At 42.8% G+C, this 19,245-nt stretch overlaps 1 protein-coding gene across 1 annotated transcript in view; it reads right to left on the bottom strand.

The window, feature by feature from the left end:
* Positions 1-19,245, bottom strand: part of TEX11 (testis expressed 11) — a 1,226,647-nt gene that overhangs the window by 639,123 nt on the left and 568,279 nt on the right. The window contains exon 11 of the mRNA XM_044268992.1: positions 8,735-8,813. Within this exon, the coding sequence (XP_044124927.1) occupies positions 8,735-8,813 (79 nt within the window). The remainder of the gene's footprint in view (positions 1-8,734; positions 8,814-19,245) is intronic.

Raw genomic sequence — 19,245 nt, 5'->3', positions numbered from 1 at the left:
AGAGAAGTGGCAGATGAGGTTTAACACTGACAAATGTAAGGTTCTGCACATGGGAAGGAATAATGCAAGTCACCAGTACATACTAAATGGTAAAATACTAGATAGCACTGACATGAAAAAGATGAACCGCAAACTAAGCTGTAGAAACCAGTGTCAGGCAGCTGATGCCAAGGCCAATAACATAATGGGTTGCATCAATAATGGGGCATAGCTTCCCGTGATGAGAACATAGTCCTGCCACTTTACAAATCACTAGTCAGACCACACATGGAGTACTGTGTACAGTTCTGGGCTCCTGTGAACACGGCAAAGATAGCAGAGCCGGAGAAGGTTCAGAGGAGGGCAACTAAAGAAATAACTGGAATGGGTGGACTACAGTACCCTGAAGAATTAGGGCCATTCAATTTAGAAAAAAGACAACTGAGGGAAGAGCTAATAACTATGTATAAATATATCAGGGGTCAGTACATCCCATCATCTATTTATCCCCAGGACTGTGACTGTGAGGGGACATCCTCTGCGTCTGGAAGAAAGAAGGTTTGCACACAAACATAGAAGAGGATTCTTTACGATAAGAGCAGTGACACTATGGAACTCACTGCCTGAGGAGGTGGTGATGGTGAGTTCACTAAAAGAGTTCAAGAGGGGCCTGGATGTATTTATGGAGTCTTCATAATATTACAGGCTATAGCTACTAGAAAGGGGTCGTTGATCCAGGGAGTTATTCTGATTGCCTGATTGGAGTTGGGAAGGTATTTTATTCCCCTAAAGTGGGGACAATATATATATTTTTTTAATTTTTTTTTTTTTTTGGCAGGATAACAGGATGAACTGGATGGACAGATATCTTTTTTCAGCCTTATAAACTACTGTGTGTAATATGTACTTGGCATAGTAGGAGCATCATCTGGCCTACAATACTGCATACGCGGAGTACCATGAGTTCTGCATAATGACAATGAGTACCACTTAGACAATGCATATACAAACCGGATTCCAAAAAAGTTGGGACACTATACAAATCGTAAATAAAAACTGAATGCAGTGATGTGGAGGTGCCAACTTCTAATATTTTATTCAGAATAGAACATAAATCACGGAACAAAAGTTTAAACTGAGAAAATGTACAATTTTAAGGGAAAAATATGTTGAATCAGAATTTCATGGTGTCAACAAATCCCAAAAAAGTTAGGACATGGCCATTTTCACCACTGTGTGGCATCTCCCCTTCTTCTTACAACACTCAACAGACGTCTGGGGACCGAGGAGACCAGTTTCTCAAGTTTAGAAATAGGAATGCTCTCCCATTCTTGTCTAATACAGGCCTCTAACTGTTCAATCGTCTTGGGTCTTCTTTGCTGCACCTTCCTCTTTATGATGCGCCAAATGTTCTCTATAGGTGAAAGATCTGGACTGCAGACTGGCCATTTCAGTACACGGATCCTTCTCCTAAGCAGCCATGATGTTGTGATTGATGCAGAATGTGGTCTGGCATTATCTTGTTGAAAAATGCAGGGTCTTCCCTGAAAGAGATGACGTCTGGATGGGAGCATATGTTGTTCTAGAACCTGAATATATTTTTCTGCATTGATGGTGCCTTTCCAGACATGCAAGCTGCCCATGCCACACGCACTCATGTAACCCTATACCATCAGAGATGCAGGCTTCTGAACTGAGCGTTGATAACAAATTGGGTTGTCCTTGTCCTCTTTGGTCCGGATGACATGGCGTCCCAGATTTCCAAAAAGAACTTTGAATCGTGACTCGTCTGACCACAGAACAGTCTTCCATTTTGCCACACTCCATTTTAAATGATCCCTGGCCCAGTGAAAACGCCCGAGCTTGTGGATCTTGCTTAGAAATGGCTTCTTCTTTGCACTGTAGAGTTTCAGCTGGCAACGGCAGATGGCACGGCGGATTGTGTTCACTGACAATGGTTTCTGGAAGTATTCCTGAGCCCATTCTGTGATTTCCTTTACAGTAGCATTCCTGTTTGTGGTGCAGTGTCGTTTAAGGACCCGGAGATCACGGGCATCCAGTATGGTTTTACGGCCTTGACCCTTACGCACAGAGATTGTTCCAGATTCTCTGAATCTTCGGGTGATGTTATGCACAGTTGATGATGATAGATGCAAAGTCTTTGCAACTTTTCGCTGGGTAACACCTTTCTGATATTGCTCCACTATCTTTCTGTGCAACATTGTGGGAATTGGTGATCCTCTACCCATCTTGGCTTCTGAGAGACACTGCCACTCTGAGAAGCTCTTTTTATACCCAACCATGTTGCCAATTGACCTAATTAGTGTTAATTGGTCTTCCAGCTCTTCGTTATGCTCAAATTTACTTTTTCCAGCCTCTTATCGCTACTTGTCCCAACTTTTTGGGGATTTGTTGACACCATGATAATTTGAATCAACGTACTTTTCCTTTAAAATTATACATTTACTTGGATTAAATGTTTGATCTGTCATCTACGTACTATTACAAATAAAATATTGACATTTGCCATCTCCACATCATTGCATTCAGTTTTTATTCACAATTTGTTTAGTGTCCCAACTTTTTTGGAATCCGGTTTGTAAACTAACAGATTAACAGGGATTGTCTTAGCTGTTTAACAAGACTCAGACAGCGATATATTAGACCCCACTTTAATACTGAGGCACAGTAATTCTATATATAATCTAACAGAATAAATGAGATTGTGGCAGCAGTTCAACAAGATGTACATGGCAATTACACTCTCCCTGCAGCCTTCCTATGATCTCCTTACAGTGTCTAAACACTGATCCTACGATCTCCCTACAATCTCTCTGCACTCTCCCTATCCAATATTCTCCAATTAAAAGCTTTTTGCAATATTTTCCCCAGCACATAAGCACTTGTCATGTCTTTCCCTAAGCTCAGCTCACAGTGAAATGGTGGATAGTGTTGATCACGAATATTCGAATTTTGAATTTTTATCACGAATATAGGTACTTTGAAAATTTGCGAATATATTGAATATAGTTATATATATTCGAAATTTCGAATATCCGATTTTATTTTTTTTAAATCAGTACACATGATCCCTTCCTGCTTCTAGTTTGTGGGCCAATAAGAAGGATGCAATATACTTGACTTTAGGAGTAGTAGTGTTTGCGAATTTTGCTCTATATTCGTTTTTTCGAATATTCGCTATATTGCTATATATTCTTGTTTTAGAATATTACGAACATTCGAAAAAACAAAGTTATAGCGAATATTCGAAATAAACGGATATAGGGCAATTTAGCTAATAAAGTGCTATAATCTTTTTTTTTATAGTTGTAATTTTTTTCCAATCTGGACTTCAGATGAGAAGAAAATTACAACTATTACAAAAAGAAGATTATAGCACTATATTAGCTAAATTGCTCTATGTTCGTTTTTTTCGAATATTCGCTATATTGCTATATATTCTTGTTTTAGAATATTATAAAAAAACTAAGTTATAGCAATATAGCGAATATTCTAAAAAATCGAATATAGAGCAATTTAGCTAATATAGTGCTATAATCATAGTTGTGTTGAAAAATTTGCAATAAAAATGCGAATCCGAAAATTTGAATTATGAAAATTTGCATATTACGCAATCATTACCTTGCCGATTTTTCGAGTAAAAAAAAATTGAGAATTGCGAATTCGAATATGACCCGTGCCGCTCATCACTAATGGTTGAGACTGCACGGGATGAAGCTTTTTATAGGGCTGTGACATCACAGGGGTGGCTATCTGGTGATTGGCTGGCTGCATGGCATTATGGGTCATATCACTTTACAGGGTTTCTTACTTTAACATTGTAACATGTGCATCAGCCATTTTAGAAAGAATCTGATTCATTACCATGAAGCATGAGGAAATTGGGCTTTCAGGCAATCAAATTTTTCCTAAACTTCGGATCAAATTCTGATTCAGATTCTTCAATTTGTTCAACACTACTTGTATAGTTACTAAAATGTCAGTGGGGCTTAAACTACAGTACATTGGCAAGACTGCACAAAATATAAGAGATTGCATTATTCAAAAGAAATTATCCCTGCACTGTCAAAATCTACTACTTCCAGTACCAGCTCAGTTTCACAAAGCTATGCACAATATTTCACGATAAAGAAGGCCTTGCGGTTCACCCAGCGTTCGGTTTGCGGCGAACATTGCGTGTTCGCGGTTTGCCGAACATGTGAACATATGGAGATATTCACGTCCGCCATATTCTTTTACATTATGAAGAACTTCGACCCATAACACATCCATCAGGTGGTACAGAACAGCCAATTGAGAAGTTTCAGCCCATGGACATACTCCCTACCTTATAAATAGACCCGATCTGGCCACCATTTTACATTCAGTCTTTTGTCAGAGTAGTGAAAGGTTGCTGTGTGGAGCAGGGACAGACTGTTAGGGACAAAAACACTATCAAATAGGTCCACAAAAGTTCTTTTAAAGACTGGAATAGGTGTACTATTGATAGGTGTGCAGTACAGAGGGAATTAATACACTTATAATATACTTTCTAACATAGAAAGCATATTATAGTGGATTTGTATTGTACAGCAGTGGTGAGCGGTTCTGCAGCGATACTGCAGTTACACACAGTGACAAACGGTATTGGATAAAATAATAACTAGTGTGATATACCAGTCACCGCCCCCCCAATAAACTGATTGAAGTGGGGTGTTATATACCAATAATATACTTTCTATATAGTGCATTTGGGTACTGCAGCATTTGTTTGTGGTTTGCTGTGTTCCCTCTGCTACACACAGTGGCAAACGGTATTGGAAAAAATAATTATAACTGGTGTAATATACCAGTTGCCCCCACAAAAACTGATTGAAGCGGGGTGTTATATACCAATATACTTTCTTTATAGTGCATTTTGGTACTGAATAGTGCATTTGCGCATGTGCGTATGTATAAATTCTATTGCTGATATTTCGCATTGAAAAAAATAATAACTGGAGATCGCTAATTCGAATAATACATCTGGTATGTCACTGTCCATGTTGTGGGACTATTTGTGCACTTCTAGTAATTATTTCTTTGCTGCAAATATAAGCTGAAAGTTTTTCAGGTTCGCCTGCCATTAAAATGAATGGGACCCGCTACGAACTTGCAGTTCACCAACATTTGATCGCGTTCGCGTGATCGCGTTCGCGAACCGTCCCGGCAGATGTTCGTCCATCACTATTTCACAACTCAGTTTCCAAATCATTGAACATATTCCAATTCTTAGGAGAGAGAGTAACAGAACTAAGTGACTGAAGGGTTAAACAGAATTAGCTGTATAATCTGTATGAAAGACAAGAGGTTGGGTGACATCATATTGAAGGGTGACTATGTATACATTTACCTCCTGTCTTTATAAGGAAAAGTTTCTAGTCAGCATTATTGTAATGAGAGCTGCAGCTATTCTTGTATGTATGCTTGAAAGTATATAAGGCCCTGTACGACAAACAATAAATAGAACTGTTTCTGACATCATACTGCATTTGTCACTGACACGTTCTCCGGGCCTGTCTTCGGGGACAAAGGAAGGAATCAAGGTGCATAGAGAAGGAGAATATTCTTTCAGCGACTTAAACAGAGAGAGTGAAGCAACCGGGTCTGCAGGGGCAACACATGAGGTACAGTGGGTTAGCAGAGCTCCCTGGGCTGGCATGCAGTGACAAGAAGGACAGCACCAGTTCCTTTGGGGTACACTCTGTTGTCCAGGGATTCCTGCCAGATGGTGGTTGAGGTGCCCTTGGTGATGTGAGGCTATCTGGTGATTGGCTGGCTGCATGGCATTATGGGGCATATCACTTTAGAGGGTTTCTTACTTTCACATTGTAACATGTGCAGCAGCCATTTTAGAAAGAATCTGATTCATTACCATGAAGCATGAGGAAATTGGGCTTTCAGGCGAATCAAATTTTTCCTAAACTTCGGATCAAATTCTGATTCAGATTCTTCAATTTGTTCAACACTACTTGTATAGTTACTAAAATGTCAGTGGGGCTTAAACTACAGTACATTCGGGCCTGTCTTTGGGGACAAAGGAAGGAATCAAGGTGCATAGAGAAGGAGAATATTCTTTCAGCGACTTAAACAGAGAGAGTGAAGCAACCGGGTCTGCAGGGGCAACACATGAGGTACAGTGGGCCGATGGGGGTAGTAGTTAATTTACTAATGGTTAGCAGAGCTCCCTGGGCCAGCATGCAGTGATAAGAAGGACAGCACCAGTTCCTTTGGGGTACACTCTGTTGTCCAGGGATTTCTGCCAGATGGTGGTTGAGGTGCCCTTGGTGATGTGAGTTTAAGAGGCCATGGAGGCAGGGTCCCAGGTGTTTGTGATGCCAGCACAGTAAGGTACAAATAGGTGATAAATTCACACAATAAGGAGACCAATTCTCTTAACAAATTCTCAGTACTTTACTGAAGCTGATCCAAAGGTCATCAATGTGCACAAATGTCATTTACAGCAAGGCAGCTTCTACAATGGTTCATGTTAGTTTCCAAAAGTTGCATAAGGGGAAGTTTTCCTCTATATCAGTATTTCTCCCTTGGAGGAATATACTACTTCTGTTGTACTGTATATTCATATACTTCTGTATCCTCTCTAGGAATACTATCTCCTGACAGGTGGCCTTTCTGTCTTTGGTTATGGTGGGCAGCTAGTAGCTTTATTAACACTGAAAGCCAAACAAGGCTAATTACCCAAACTTGACCCTGATATAAAGTGTATATAAAATTTAACTTTTATTCGTGCTGGTTTAAAAGAACTCTTGTGAGCCAACAAAAGTTTAAATTAGCTGCATCCAGTGCGTATACTATTAGAAATCATGCACTATACAGATGGTAGCCGGCAGGGGACGTGTACTATGCCCCCAATGCTGCACAAATGACCATGTCTGTGAAATGCTAAAGTGAAACTGTGCAAGGATCACCAGTTACTTCACTGGCAATTAGACTCCCTTAAGGATAATGCAAACCATACACTGGTGACATATCCACTGAGGCTTTTAGCTACGCTATAGTGGTAGCTTAGAATCTCTCCACCTAATGCAAAGGAGACTAGAGCCTGATAAACGACAATTAACTTCCTTTGCCAATATTCTTACTTCCTCTCTGGGTTGCCTGGATCTTCTGTAATCTTTCCCTTTTATGGGCTGATATATAAAACTAAGTTTGGAGTTTTGATAACTCTGCAGGGGACCCACCAAGCCGCTACTCCTTGGAATAGTGCCATGTAGTTGGCAGCTGACCTATAGGAGTCAGCACCAAGGGGTCAGGCAATACTCATACTTGGTAAACAGGCAGGGGTCAAGCCAGCTAGAGTGCATTCAATTCTGTGAAACTATCCGAGGTCAGAGCAGGCAGCAGAGAATCAAAGTCGATTAACAGGCAGAGGTTTGGTACATGGGCAGACAATATCACACATTCACGGGTAAACTAGTAAACTAGAAACCTAAGCTCAGGCAAGGAGTGAGAAGGTAGTCCAGGATTTACTGCAGAAACTGATTAACAATTAGAAGCAGCCACGCAACTGCCCACAGAGCAAGGATATGTAGGGAGTGGTGATGATGACAAAAATGGGAATAGTAGTAGTTCAATGAATAATGTTCCTAACAGAAGTAAAGATGGACAGGGGTTGCCAATGAAACAGATGTGTGTCCCCGCTTGAATTGTTTGTAGCACAGGGCAAGGGAGTGCATCGGAGCATGAGATGCTCCGATGCTAACATCAAGGGAGCTGCCTAGGTGAAAATATGGGTATGTCCGGACAACCCCTTTAAGGTTTTAAGTTATTAAAAATGTTAATTAATTAATGTATCATTTTCTTTCCACTGCAAACATATTTGCTACTTTGTGTTGGTCTACCGCATACAATCCTAATAAAAATACATTTATGTTAGTGGGTGTAAGGCTACTTTCACACTTGCGTTCGGAGCGGATCCGTCTGGTATTTGTACAGACGGATCCGCTCCTATAATGCAAACAATGGTATCCGTTCAGACGGAACCGTCTGCATTATATTTCACTAAAAAAGTCTAAGTACAATTTGTATTCAGACGGATCCGTCCTGACTTTACATTGAAAGTCAATGGGAGGCGGATCCGTTTGAAAAATGCACCATATTGTGTCACCTTTGAACGGATCCGCCCCCATTGACTTCCATTGTAACTCTGGACAGATCCGTTTGCCTCCGCACGACCAGGCGGACACCCGAACGCTGTTCGCCTGCTGAGCGGAGCGGAAGCCAAGCCATACTGATGCATTCTGAGCAGATCCGCATCCACTCAGAATGCATTAGGGCTGGACGGATCCATTCGGGCCGCTTGTGAAAGCCTTCAAACTGAACTCATAAGCGGAGCCCCGAACGCTAGTGTGAAAGTAGCTTAACTCGAAATGTGGAAAAGTTCAAGGGGTATGAAACTATGAATACTTTTTCAAGGTACTGTAGTTTCTGCTTAATTTATAGTGTTTGATGAAAGTCATTTAGACCGAAACATCATACCTATTTATTGCCTTGAATGTTAATCAATAAATGCTTCCATCTATTTAATTTCAAGTGGAGTGTTAAAGTTCATGTGTTTACTACTGGTTATGGGTTGGGACTGAAGCACCCAAACTTTATTCTTCTTGAGTGCCACGAAACCTCTTATAAAGTTAGTTGAGTAATACTTCTAAGAAATGTATAAAAAGACAAGATGATAGTCAACGGCTCATCTTACCTATTGTGCTTCATAAGTAGTTTAACTGTGTTCAGGTAAATATCCAATGACAGTTCATGGCACAGCATCTCTACGGTGGCTGCAAAAGAAACACACACTATATAATAATTCTAAATGTACAGTCGTGGCCAAAAGTTTTGAGAATTACATAAATATTGGAAATTGGAAAAGTTGCTGCTTAAGTTTTTATAATAGCAATTTGCATATACTCCAGAATGTTATGAAGAGTGATCAGATGAATTGCATAGTCCTTCTTTGCCATGAAAATTAACTTAATCCCCAAAAAAACTTTCCACTGCATTTCATTGCTGTCATTAAAGGACCTGCTGAGATCATTTCAGTAATCGTCTTGTTAACTCATGAGAGAATGTTGACTAGCACAAGGCTGGAGATCATTATGTCAGGCTGATTGGGTTAAAATGGCAGACTTGACCTGTTAAAAGGATGGTGATGCTTGAAATCATTGTTCTTCCATTGTTAACCATGGTGACCTGCAAAAAAACGCGTGCAGCCATCATTGCGTTGCATAAAAATGTCTTCACAGGCAAGGATATTGTGGCTACTAAGATTGCACCTCAATCAACAATTTATAGGATCATCAAGACCTTCAAGGAAAGAGGTTCAATTCTTGTTAAGAAGGCTTCAGGGCGTCCAAGAAAGTCCAGCAAGCGCCAGGATCGTCTCCTAAAGAGGATTCAGCTGCGGGATCGGAGTGCCACCAGTGCAGAGCTTGCTCAGGAATGGCAGCAGGCAGGTGTGAGCGCATCTGCACGCACAGTGAGGCGAAGACTTTTGGAAGATGGCCTGGTGTCAAGAAGGGCAGCAAAGAAGCCACTTCTCTCCAAAAAAAAACATCAGGGACAGATTGATCTGCAGAAAATATGGTGAATGGACTGCTGAGGACTGGGGGGAAAGTCATATTCTCCGATGAAGCCTCTTTCCGATTGTTTGGGGCATCAGGAAAAAAGCTTGTCCGGAGAAGAAAAGGTGAGCGCTACCATCAGTCCTGTGTCATGCCAACAGTAAAGCATCCTGAGACCATTCATGTGTCGGGTTGCTTCTCATCCAAGGGAGTGGGCTCACTCACAATTTTGCCCAAAAACACAGCCATGAATAAAGAATGGTACCAAAACACCCTCCAACAGCAACTTCTTCCAACGATCTAACAACAGTTTGGTGAAGAACAATGCATTTTCCAGCACGATGGAGCACCGTGCCATAAGGCTAAAATGATAACTAAGTGGCTCGGGGACCAAAACTTTGAGATTTTGGGTCCATGGCCTGGAAACTCCCCAGATCTTAATCCCATTGAGAACTTGTGGTCAATCCTCAAGAGGCGGGTGGACAAACAAAAACCCACTAATTCTGACAAACTCCAACAAGTAATTATGAAAGAATGGGTTGCTATCAGTCAGGAATTGGCCCAGAAGTTGATTGAGAGCATGCCCAGTCGAATTGCAGAGGTCCTGAAAAGAAGGGCCAACACTGCAAATACTGCATAAATATCATGTAATTGTCAATAAAAGCCTTTGAAACGTATGAAGTGCGTGTAATTATATTTCACTACATCACAGAAACAACTGAAACAAAGATCTAAAAGCAGTTTAGCAGCAAACTTTGTGAAAACTAATATTTGTGTCATTCTCAAAACTTTTGGCCACGACTGTACATCTAAGTTAAACTGTGCAGACACATGTTAATAGTGAATTAGTAATTTCAAGCAGTCATTAACCGCTTAAGGACCCTGCCATATTTTACCTTAAGGACCAGGTCATTTTTTGAAAATCTGATATGTGTCACTTTATGTGGTGATAACTTTAAACACTACAGGACGCAGGGATGCGTCTTTGCGGCGGCCCTGTAATTCCTTGCGAGACGCGAGATTTCCTGTGAACGCGCGCACGAAGGAGCGCGCGTTCACAGGATCGGCCGATAAGCGAATGGATCTACAGCCTGCCAGCGGCTGTAGATGCGATTTTTTTTAACCCTCTAAAAGGTATATTAGACGCTGTTTTGATAACAGCGCTAATATACCTGCTACCTGGTCCTCTGGTGGTCCCTTTTACTTGGATCGACCATCAGAGGACACAGGCAGCTCTGTAAAGTAGCACCAAACACCACTACACTACACCCCCACCTGTCACTTATTAAGCCCTTATTAACCCCCTGATCACCACATATAGACTCCCTGATCACCCCCCTGTCATTGATTATCCCCTGGAAGGCTCCATTCAGATGTCCGTAAGTGTTTTGCAGATCCGTGGTGTCCGTGTTTTGTGGATCCGCGGATCCGCAAAACACATACGGACGTCTGAATGGAGCCTTACAGGGGGGTGATCACCCCATATAGACTCCCTGATCACCCCCCTGTCATTGATCACCCCCCTGTCATTGATCACCCCCCTGTAAGGCTCCATTCAGACGTCCGTATGCGTTTTACGAATCCACGGATCCATGGATCGGATCCGCAAAACACATACAGACGTCTGAATGGAGCCTTACAGGGGGGTGATCAATGACAGGGGGTGATCACCCCATATACACTCCCTGATCACCCCCCTGTCATTGATCACCCCCTGTAAGGCTCCATTCAGACGTCCGTATGTGTTTTGCGGATCCACGGATCCATGGATCGGATCCACAAAACACATACGGACATCTGAATGGAGCCTTACAGGGGGGTGATCAATGACAGGGGGGTTGATCACCCCACATAGACTCCCTGATCACCCCCCTGTCATTGATCACCCCCCTGTCATTGATCACCCCCTGTAAGGCTCCATTCAGACATCCGTATGTGTTTTACGGATCCACGGATCCATGGATCGGATCCGCAAAACACATACGGACGTCTGAATGGAGCCTTACAGGGGGGTGATCACCCCATATAGACCCCCTGATCACCCCCCTGTCATTGATCACCCCCCTGTCAGGCTCCATTCAGACGTCCGTATGTGTTTTACGGATCCACGGATCTATGGATCGGATCCGCAAAACATATACGGACGTCTGAATGGAGCATTACAGGGGGGGTGATCAATGACAGGGTGGTGATCACCCCATATAGACTCCCTGATCACCCCCCTGTCATAGATCACCACCCTGTCATTGATCACCCCCCTGTAAGGCTGCATTCAGACATTTTTTGGGCACAAGTTAGCGGAAATTGATTTTTATATAATTTTTTAAAAAAAAATCTCACATAAACTCACCATACCCCTCACGGAATCCAAATGTGTAAATTTTTTTAGACATTTATATTCCAGACTTCTTCTCACGCTTTAGGGCCCCTAAAATACCTGGGCAGTATAAATACCCCACATGTGACCCCATTTTGGAAAGAAGACACCCCAAGGTATTCTGTGAGGGGCATGGCGAGTTCCTAGAATTGTTAATTTTTTGTCACAAGTTAGTGGAGAATGATGATTTTTTTTTCTTACAAAGTCTCATATTCCACTAACTTGTGACAAAAAATAAAAACTTCCATGAACTCACTATGCCCATCACAAAATACCTTGAGGTGTCTTCTTTGCAAAATGGGGTCACTTGTGGGGTATTTATACTGCCCTGGCATTTTAGGGGCCCTAATGCATGAGAAGTAGTTTGAAATCAAAATGTGTAAAAAATGCCCTGTGAAATCCTAAAGGTGCTCTTTGGAATGTGGGCCCCTTTGCCCACCTAGGCTGCAAAAAAGGGTCACACATGTGATATTGCGGTATTTAGGGTGTCTACTTTCCGAAATGGGGTCATTTGTGGGGTTTTTCTACTGTCTGGGCATTGTAGAACCTCAGGAAACATGACAGGTGCTCAGAAAGTCAGAGCTGCTTCAAAAAGCGGAAATTCACATTTTTGTACCATAGTTTGTAAACGCTATAACTTTTACCTAAACCATTTTATTTTACCCAAACATTTTTTTTATGTAAAACATGTAGAACGATAAATTTTGAGAAAAATTTATATACAAACGTAGTTTAAAAAAAAAAAAATTACACTTTTGGCAGATTTACCATTTTAATCCATTTTTTCCAGTAACAAAGCAAGGGTTAACAGCCAAACAAAACTCAATATTTATGGCCCTGATTCTGTAGTTTTCAGAAACACCATTTTTGTGATTGTAAACTGCTGTACGGGTACACGGCAGGGCGCAGAAAGAAAGGAACGCCATATGGTTTTTGGAAGGCAGATTTTGCTGGACTGGTTTTTTGACATTATGTCCCATTTGAAGCCCCCCTGAAGCACCCCTAGAGTAGAAACTCCAAGAAAGTTACCCAATTTTGGAAACTACGGGATAAAGTGGCAGTTTTGTTGGTACTATTTTAGGATACATATGATTTTTGGTTGCTCTATATTACACGTTTTATGAGGCAAGGTAATAAAAAATAGTTGTTTTGGCACCATTTTTTTTGTTATTTACGATGTTCATCCAACAGGTTCGATCATGTAGTATTTTTATATAGCAGGTTGCTACGAACGCGACAATATCAAATATAATTGTTTGTTTCAGTTTTACATAATAAAGCATTTTTGGAAAAAATATATTTTTTAGTGTCTCCACATTCTGAAAGCCGTAGATTTTTTTACTTTTTGGGAGACTGTCTTATGTAGGGGCTAATTTTTTTGGGTATGAGATGACAGTTTGATTGGTACTATTGTGGGGTGGTATGACTTTTTGATTGCTTGGTATTAAACGTTTTGTGATGTAGAGTGACAAAAAATGGCTTTTTTGACCTTTTTTTTGTTTTTTACGGTGTTCACCTGAGGGGTTAGGTCATGTTATATTTTTATACAGTAGGTTCTTCTGGATGCGGCAATACCTAATATGTCTACATTTTGATTTATTTAAGGCTTACACAATAATATTGTCACGGTGCGGTTGCCTTCTGCGTACTGTCCGCGGGTGATTCTGCTTGCTTTTGGCTGCATGCTGGCTGCGGTATCTTGTGTATTCCTGCCCGTGTGTGTGCCTGTACCCACCTTTGGCAGTATTGTCTCCCTGTAGGTATTCAGGTCTGTCGCACTCTTGCGTACTGGCTGCAGTGTTCCGTGCATGCTGGTTGCTAAAGCCAACTTCCTTTATCGCAGCTAGGTGGCTGCGGTTTCTGGTTACCCCTGCCCTGATTTGGCAACCCCTGTTTTGGTTCTGCTGGGGTTAATCTCCCCGGTTTAGTTCCTGGGTGTGTCCTTTCAGGTGCGCTCGTTAGGCTGCTATTTCTGCCTTTGAGCGTGGAGTGTTAAGGTCAGTCTTAGTCAGTCTGTCTTTGTCATGTCTTGTGGGTGTTTCAACCTTATGCTCTGTCAGGTTTGTCTATGTTTGCCTTGCCAGGTTTTGCCTTTTGCTGCTGACCCAAGGGGTCTGTCCATCTACGTCTCGGTATGTGCTGCCTGGTTCTGCATTGTTGTCTTCTGTCCTGTACCATGCTATGCCTTGTCCTTTGCTGTACCATGCTATGCCTTGTCCCTGTCCTGTACCGTTCTATGCCTTGTCCATGCTTTGTACTATGCCTTGCATCATGCCTTGTTTCTGCCCTGTATTTGTTCGCCTAGTAGTGTGTAACTGCGTCTTGTCCATTTTCGCCTAGCAGTGCGTAACTGCATCTGATAGCCTAGCAGAGCTTATCTGCGTCTGTTCCTGTTCATGTCTGTTTCATGTTCCTGTTATTGTCTGTCTGGCAGTCCTTACTGCTTCTGGTATACCATTCACGTCTGCTTCTGTTCTTGTCAGTCCATGTCCACCTTTAGAAGATGGTTCCTGTGTTCTCTGGAGGGGGGGATGCCCATTCTCTGCCTTGCTATGTCTTGTCTGTCTCTATGTCTTTTCCCTGTTCTGTACCATGCCATGCTTTGCTCATGTACTGTCGGTACCTTGTCTGGTATCTCCTTGCCGCTGGCTCCTGCTGGCACTGACTTTGTTCACACTCTGGAGTAGCCCCTGGCAACTACCGAGGCTCAAGTCTATCCTCACCACCAGAGGAGCTAGTGAAGACCTGATGTTGCTTAGTTACGCCCCTCCAGAGTATTGCTAGTCAATGGTGCAGGGGATTCTCACCCACTGATCTGTTTCAGTACATTGAGGTCTTCTATTATTGTCATTGTCACGTGCCTTGTTTCCTTTGTATGGTTATGTGTTCCGTGGTCCTTGGCCTGTTTTGCATTGTCCAGCTCGTATGACGTCCCTGAGGTCCTCCTTAGGTCATGTCGTATTTTTATACAGCAGGTTGTTACGCACGCGGTGATACCTAATATGTATACTTTTTTTATTTACTTAAGTTTTGCGCAATAACAGCATTTTCTTTTACACAAAAAAAATGTTTTAGTGTCTCAATAGTCTGAGAGCCATAGTTGTTTTATTTTTTGGGCGATTGTTTTAGGAAATGGCTCATTTTTTGTGGGATGAGGTGACGGTTAGATTGGTACTATTTTGGGGGGCATACGCCTTTTTGATCGCGTGGTTGCACTTTTAGTGTTGTGTTCATTTGAGGGGTTAGGTTATGTTCTATTTTTATATAGCCAGTTGATACAGATGCGGCGATAGCTAATATGTCTACTTTTCTTTTTTTCCCTATTTTTAAAAAAAAAAGTACTTTCTTTTGGGAGGGAAGGGTAACAGTAACTTGGCCTGGAAACTAAGGAAGGAACAGGTCACCTCCTAAACAACCCTAATCCGGGCCCTAACTACCTATCAATATGAATAGACCTTGAAGGATACCTAGGCCCTTATTTCCCTATAATGCCCTGGAATAAGGTTAGCACCAGAAACAACCAATTCCTCCCCAGATGGATGAATTGAAGTCTCTGTCTCAGGCCCATATACAAACAACAGGGAATATAACAAACACAATACAATACGAAAATACAAGACTTAGCTTAAAGTAGAAAATGAATAGCAAAAGAAGAGTAGAAGAAAGGCGGCACAGCTGCTGGACTCCAAGCATAATAGACCACAAGCAAAATGATGTCCACCGCACATCGTCTTCAACACAAAGCGGTGGTGCTCAAACCGAAACAGAGTGCATAAGCTTCGAAGACAGTAGAAACAGAAGGGGCGGCACTCACCAATACGATGTAATAAAATCAATCCTTTATTTCATACAGGGTACAATGTACAGGGGCTGGCGGAATCCACGTTACATACACAAAGTAGCGGCGACGGCTTATACGCGCAAATTTGCGCTTCCTCAGGCCACTGACGTTGTAGAAAAGTAGAAAACTCGCAACTACAGAAGCACTACAGAGTACAACTAACCAGCTAGTTAGAAGACAGGAAGACATTCTATAAACCGCACCTCCAAGAATGAGAAGCAGATACTTATCGGGAAGGTAAATTACCAACAAGCAACACCTGAAGCAAAGGGTGTGGCATTCACACAATATGATCCACATGAACTTGTCAATTTAACCCATGTATTGCCAGTCTCTCTAATCTCCTGGTACCTGCCACGGGAAAGTCTGTGACAGAAACGTAATTTTTTTTTGTAAAACTTTATTTTTTCACTTTTTTTTTTTCACTTTTTTTTTGTCTCAGTCTGGGACTTCAACTTTTGGGGGTCTGATCCCCTTTGCAATGCATCACAAAACTTCTGTATTGTGATGCATTAGCTGTAAGTGTATTACAGACTGTAATACACTTACAGCCTGTTTGCCTGTGAGATCAAGGGGGCTGTTTCTCCCAGGCTGTCACGGAAGGCAGCAACGATGCCTAAGGAAGGCATCGGGCTTACTTCCCTGCCATCGGGTCCCTCCACACATCGCACATGTCGTGTTCAGCGATGACCGTGGCACATCATGGGTTAATGTGCCGGTATAAGTGATTTCACCGATGCCGGTGTGTGCAGCAGGGGTCCAGCTATCAGTGACTACCGGACCCCTGCCGTGGAACAGGCGGGCGCCTCTCCTGCATCCGCTTGATCACAACACCGTACATGTACGGCGTTGGTCCTTAAGGGGTTAATAAGCAATATAGTGTTCATGTAGTGAATTAATTACAGACCATAACTGTATTTACTGAAAGTATCAAATCTTTATGATTAAAGTTTACTTTGAAAGTGCTCAATAAGCTTGTAGGCCAATGGTCACTCTGAGGGCAAGGATATTTGAATTCTCCGGAACTCAATATACAAATGGCCTTTCACACTAGCCAAACGATGTTCACATTGGTCACTGGTTGCTTCCCTTTCCCTTAGGTTTTAAAGTGGTCCTTCCACTTTAATTATTTGTATTGTAGTTGGTTATTCTTGTCTGATACCTGGCCGTGTTCCTGAAGAATAGTACATGCGTACTGGCCTTTAGGTGTGGCTAGGGGGGCCAGGGGACTAGCTTTGTAACAAAGAGCTCAGCTCCATAGAAGATATCAACAGGGTAAGATGTGTCTTGCTACCGTCACCTCACTTTGTATCATATGGGCAGAGGCCGAGTGCCATTTTGGGCACTGGTCGATTGTAGCTGGATCATTTGTTGATGACTTTGGGTGACTGTTACTTAAAGAGAACCTGTCACGTCCCAAAATCACCCCAAGCCGCCAGCAGTACTTTTGTTGCATCTGCCTTCATGAAGAAAGGCATCATCAGAAACACACTTCGGTCTACACGCAGGTACTGCTCCCTGCTTGGGATGGTTTTGGGAGGTGACAGGTTCCCTTTAAGGTCCCTGTCCACTGGCTATTTTTGCAGGCGATTGTCAGAAAGGAAACTGTCACAGTCCCTCCCGTGATAGAGGCGAGAAGATCGGATAGACTTTCTGCACATGTGGCTATCTGACATCTCTCTCTGTTTTCCTCTTTGTATGTTATTGTTTGGCAGGATCTCACCTCTCCTCAGGTTCTGCTTGTTATCAGTAATGAGGCTCTATTTAGGTCCGTCTCACACTGCTGACCATGCTAAGGGCTCTTTCACACCTGCATTCTTGTCTTCCGGCATAGAGTTCCGTCGTCGGGGCTCTATGCCGGAAGAATCCTGATCAGTTTTATCCTAATGCATTCTGAATAGAGTGAAATCCGTTCAGGATGCATCAGGATGTCTTCAGTTCTGGAACGGAACGTTTTTTTGGCCGGAGAAAATACCGCAGCATGCTGCGCTTTTTGCTCCGGCCCAAAATCTTGAAGACTTGCCGCAAGGCCGGATCCGGAATTAATGCCCATTGAAAGGCATTGATCCGGATCCAGCCTTAAGCTAAACGTCGTTTCGGCGCATTGCCGGATCCGACGTTTAGCTTTTTTAGAGTGGTTACCATGGCTGCAGGGACGCTAAAGTCCTGGCAGCCATGGTAAAGTGTAGCGGGGAAGCAGCATACTTACCGTCCGTGCGGCTCCCGGGGAGCTCCAGAGTGACGTCAGGGTGCACCACGCGCATGGATGACGTGATCGCATGGCACGTCATCCATGCGCATGGGGCGCTCTGACGTCACTCTGGAGCGCCCCGGGAGCCGCGCGGACTGTAAGTATACCGTTCTCCCCCGCTCCCCACTCCTACTATGGCAACCAGGACTTTAATAGCGTCCTGGCTGCCATAGTAACACTGAAAGCATTTTGAAGACGGATCCGTTTTTCCGGATCCGGCGTGTAATTCCGTCAAGTGGAGTACACGCCGGATCCGGACAATGCAAGTGTGAAAGAGGCCTAAGCTAAGCACAAGTAGAGATGTCGCGAACATAAAATTTTCCGTTCGCGAACGGCGAACGCGAATTTATGCTAATGTTCGCGAATGGGCGAACTGGGCGAACCGCCATTGACTTCACTAGGCAGGCGAATTTTAAAACCCACAGGGACTCTTTCTAGCCACAGTAGTGATGGAAAAGTTGTTTCAAGGGGACTAATACCTGGACTGTGGCATGCCGGAGGGGGATCCATTGCAAAACTCCCATTGAAAATTACATAGTTGACGCAGAGTTGGATTTTAATCCATAAAGGGCATAAATCGCCTAACAATCCTAAAATATTTTGAACAACGTGGATTAAAACATCAAGTGTGTATATACGATCAGGTATGATGTTGTATCGATCAGGTAGTGTAAGGGTTACGCCCGCTTAACAGACATTGACAGACCAAACTCCCCTTTTAATGCACCGCAAACAGTCCATTTGCCCAACCGCAAACTCCCCATTTGCACAAGGTTGGATACCAAGCTAGCCATGTCCCGTTGATGTCATTGAAGGTTTCTTCCTCCACCCTGCCACGTACAACACCAAGGGTCCCCGAAAGGAAAATTGAATTGATTTTTTGAACGGGGAGATAGTAAAAAAAACGCTGGCTCCCTCCCCTTTGTTTGAATCCACGGTCACTGCGTCTGTGCTGTGCAATTTACTGTCACACCCGATATGAGTGGTATTTTCTGTAGTTCTCTTCTCATCAGTTTAATCCCTGTTACGTCCCATATCAGGGATTGCCTTTTGTGAAAAAAAAAGTCCGGGTACCTTCGACTGCCTGCACAGTGACAGACCAAACTCTGATACACCAAACTGAATTGATTTTAGGAACCGGGAGATGGAAAAAGCAGCTTGGTTGGTCCTCTTACTCCCA

The sequence above is a fragment of the Bufo gargarizans genome, chromosome 9, assembly GCF_014858855.1.
Source record: "Bufo gargarizans isolate SCDJY-AF-19 chromosome 9, ASM1485885v1, whole genome shotgun sequence".
NCBI lineage: Eukaryota > Metazoa > Chordata > Amphibia > Anura > Bufonidae > Bufo > Bufo gargarizans.
This window is presented reverse-complemented; position numbering and strand designations above follow the sequence as displayed.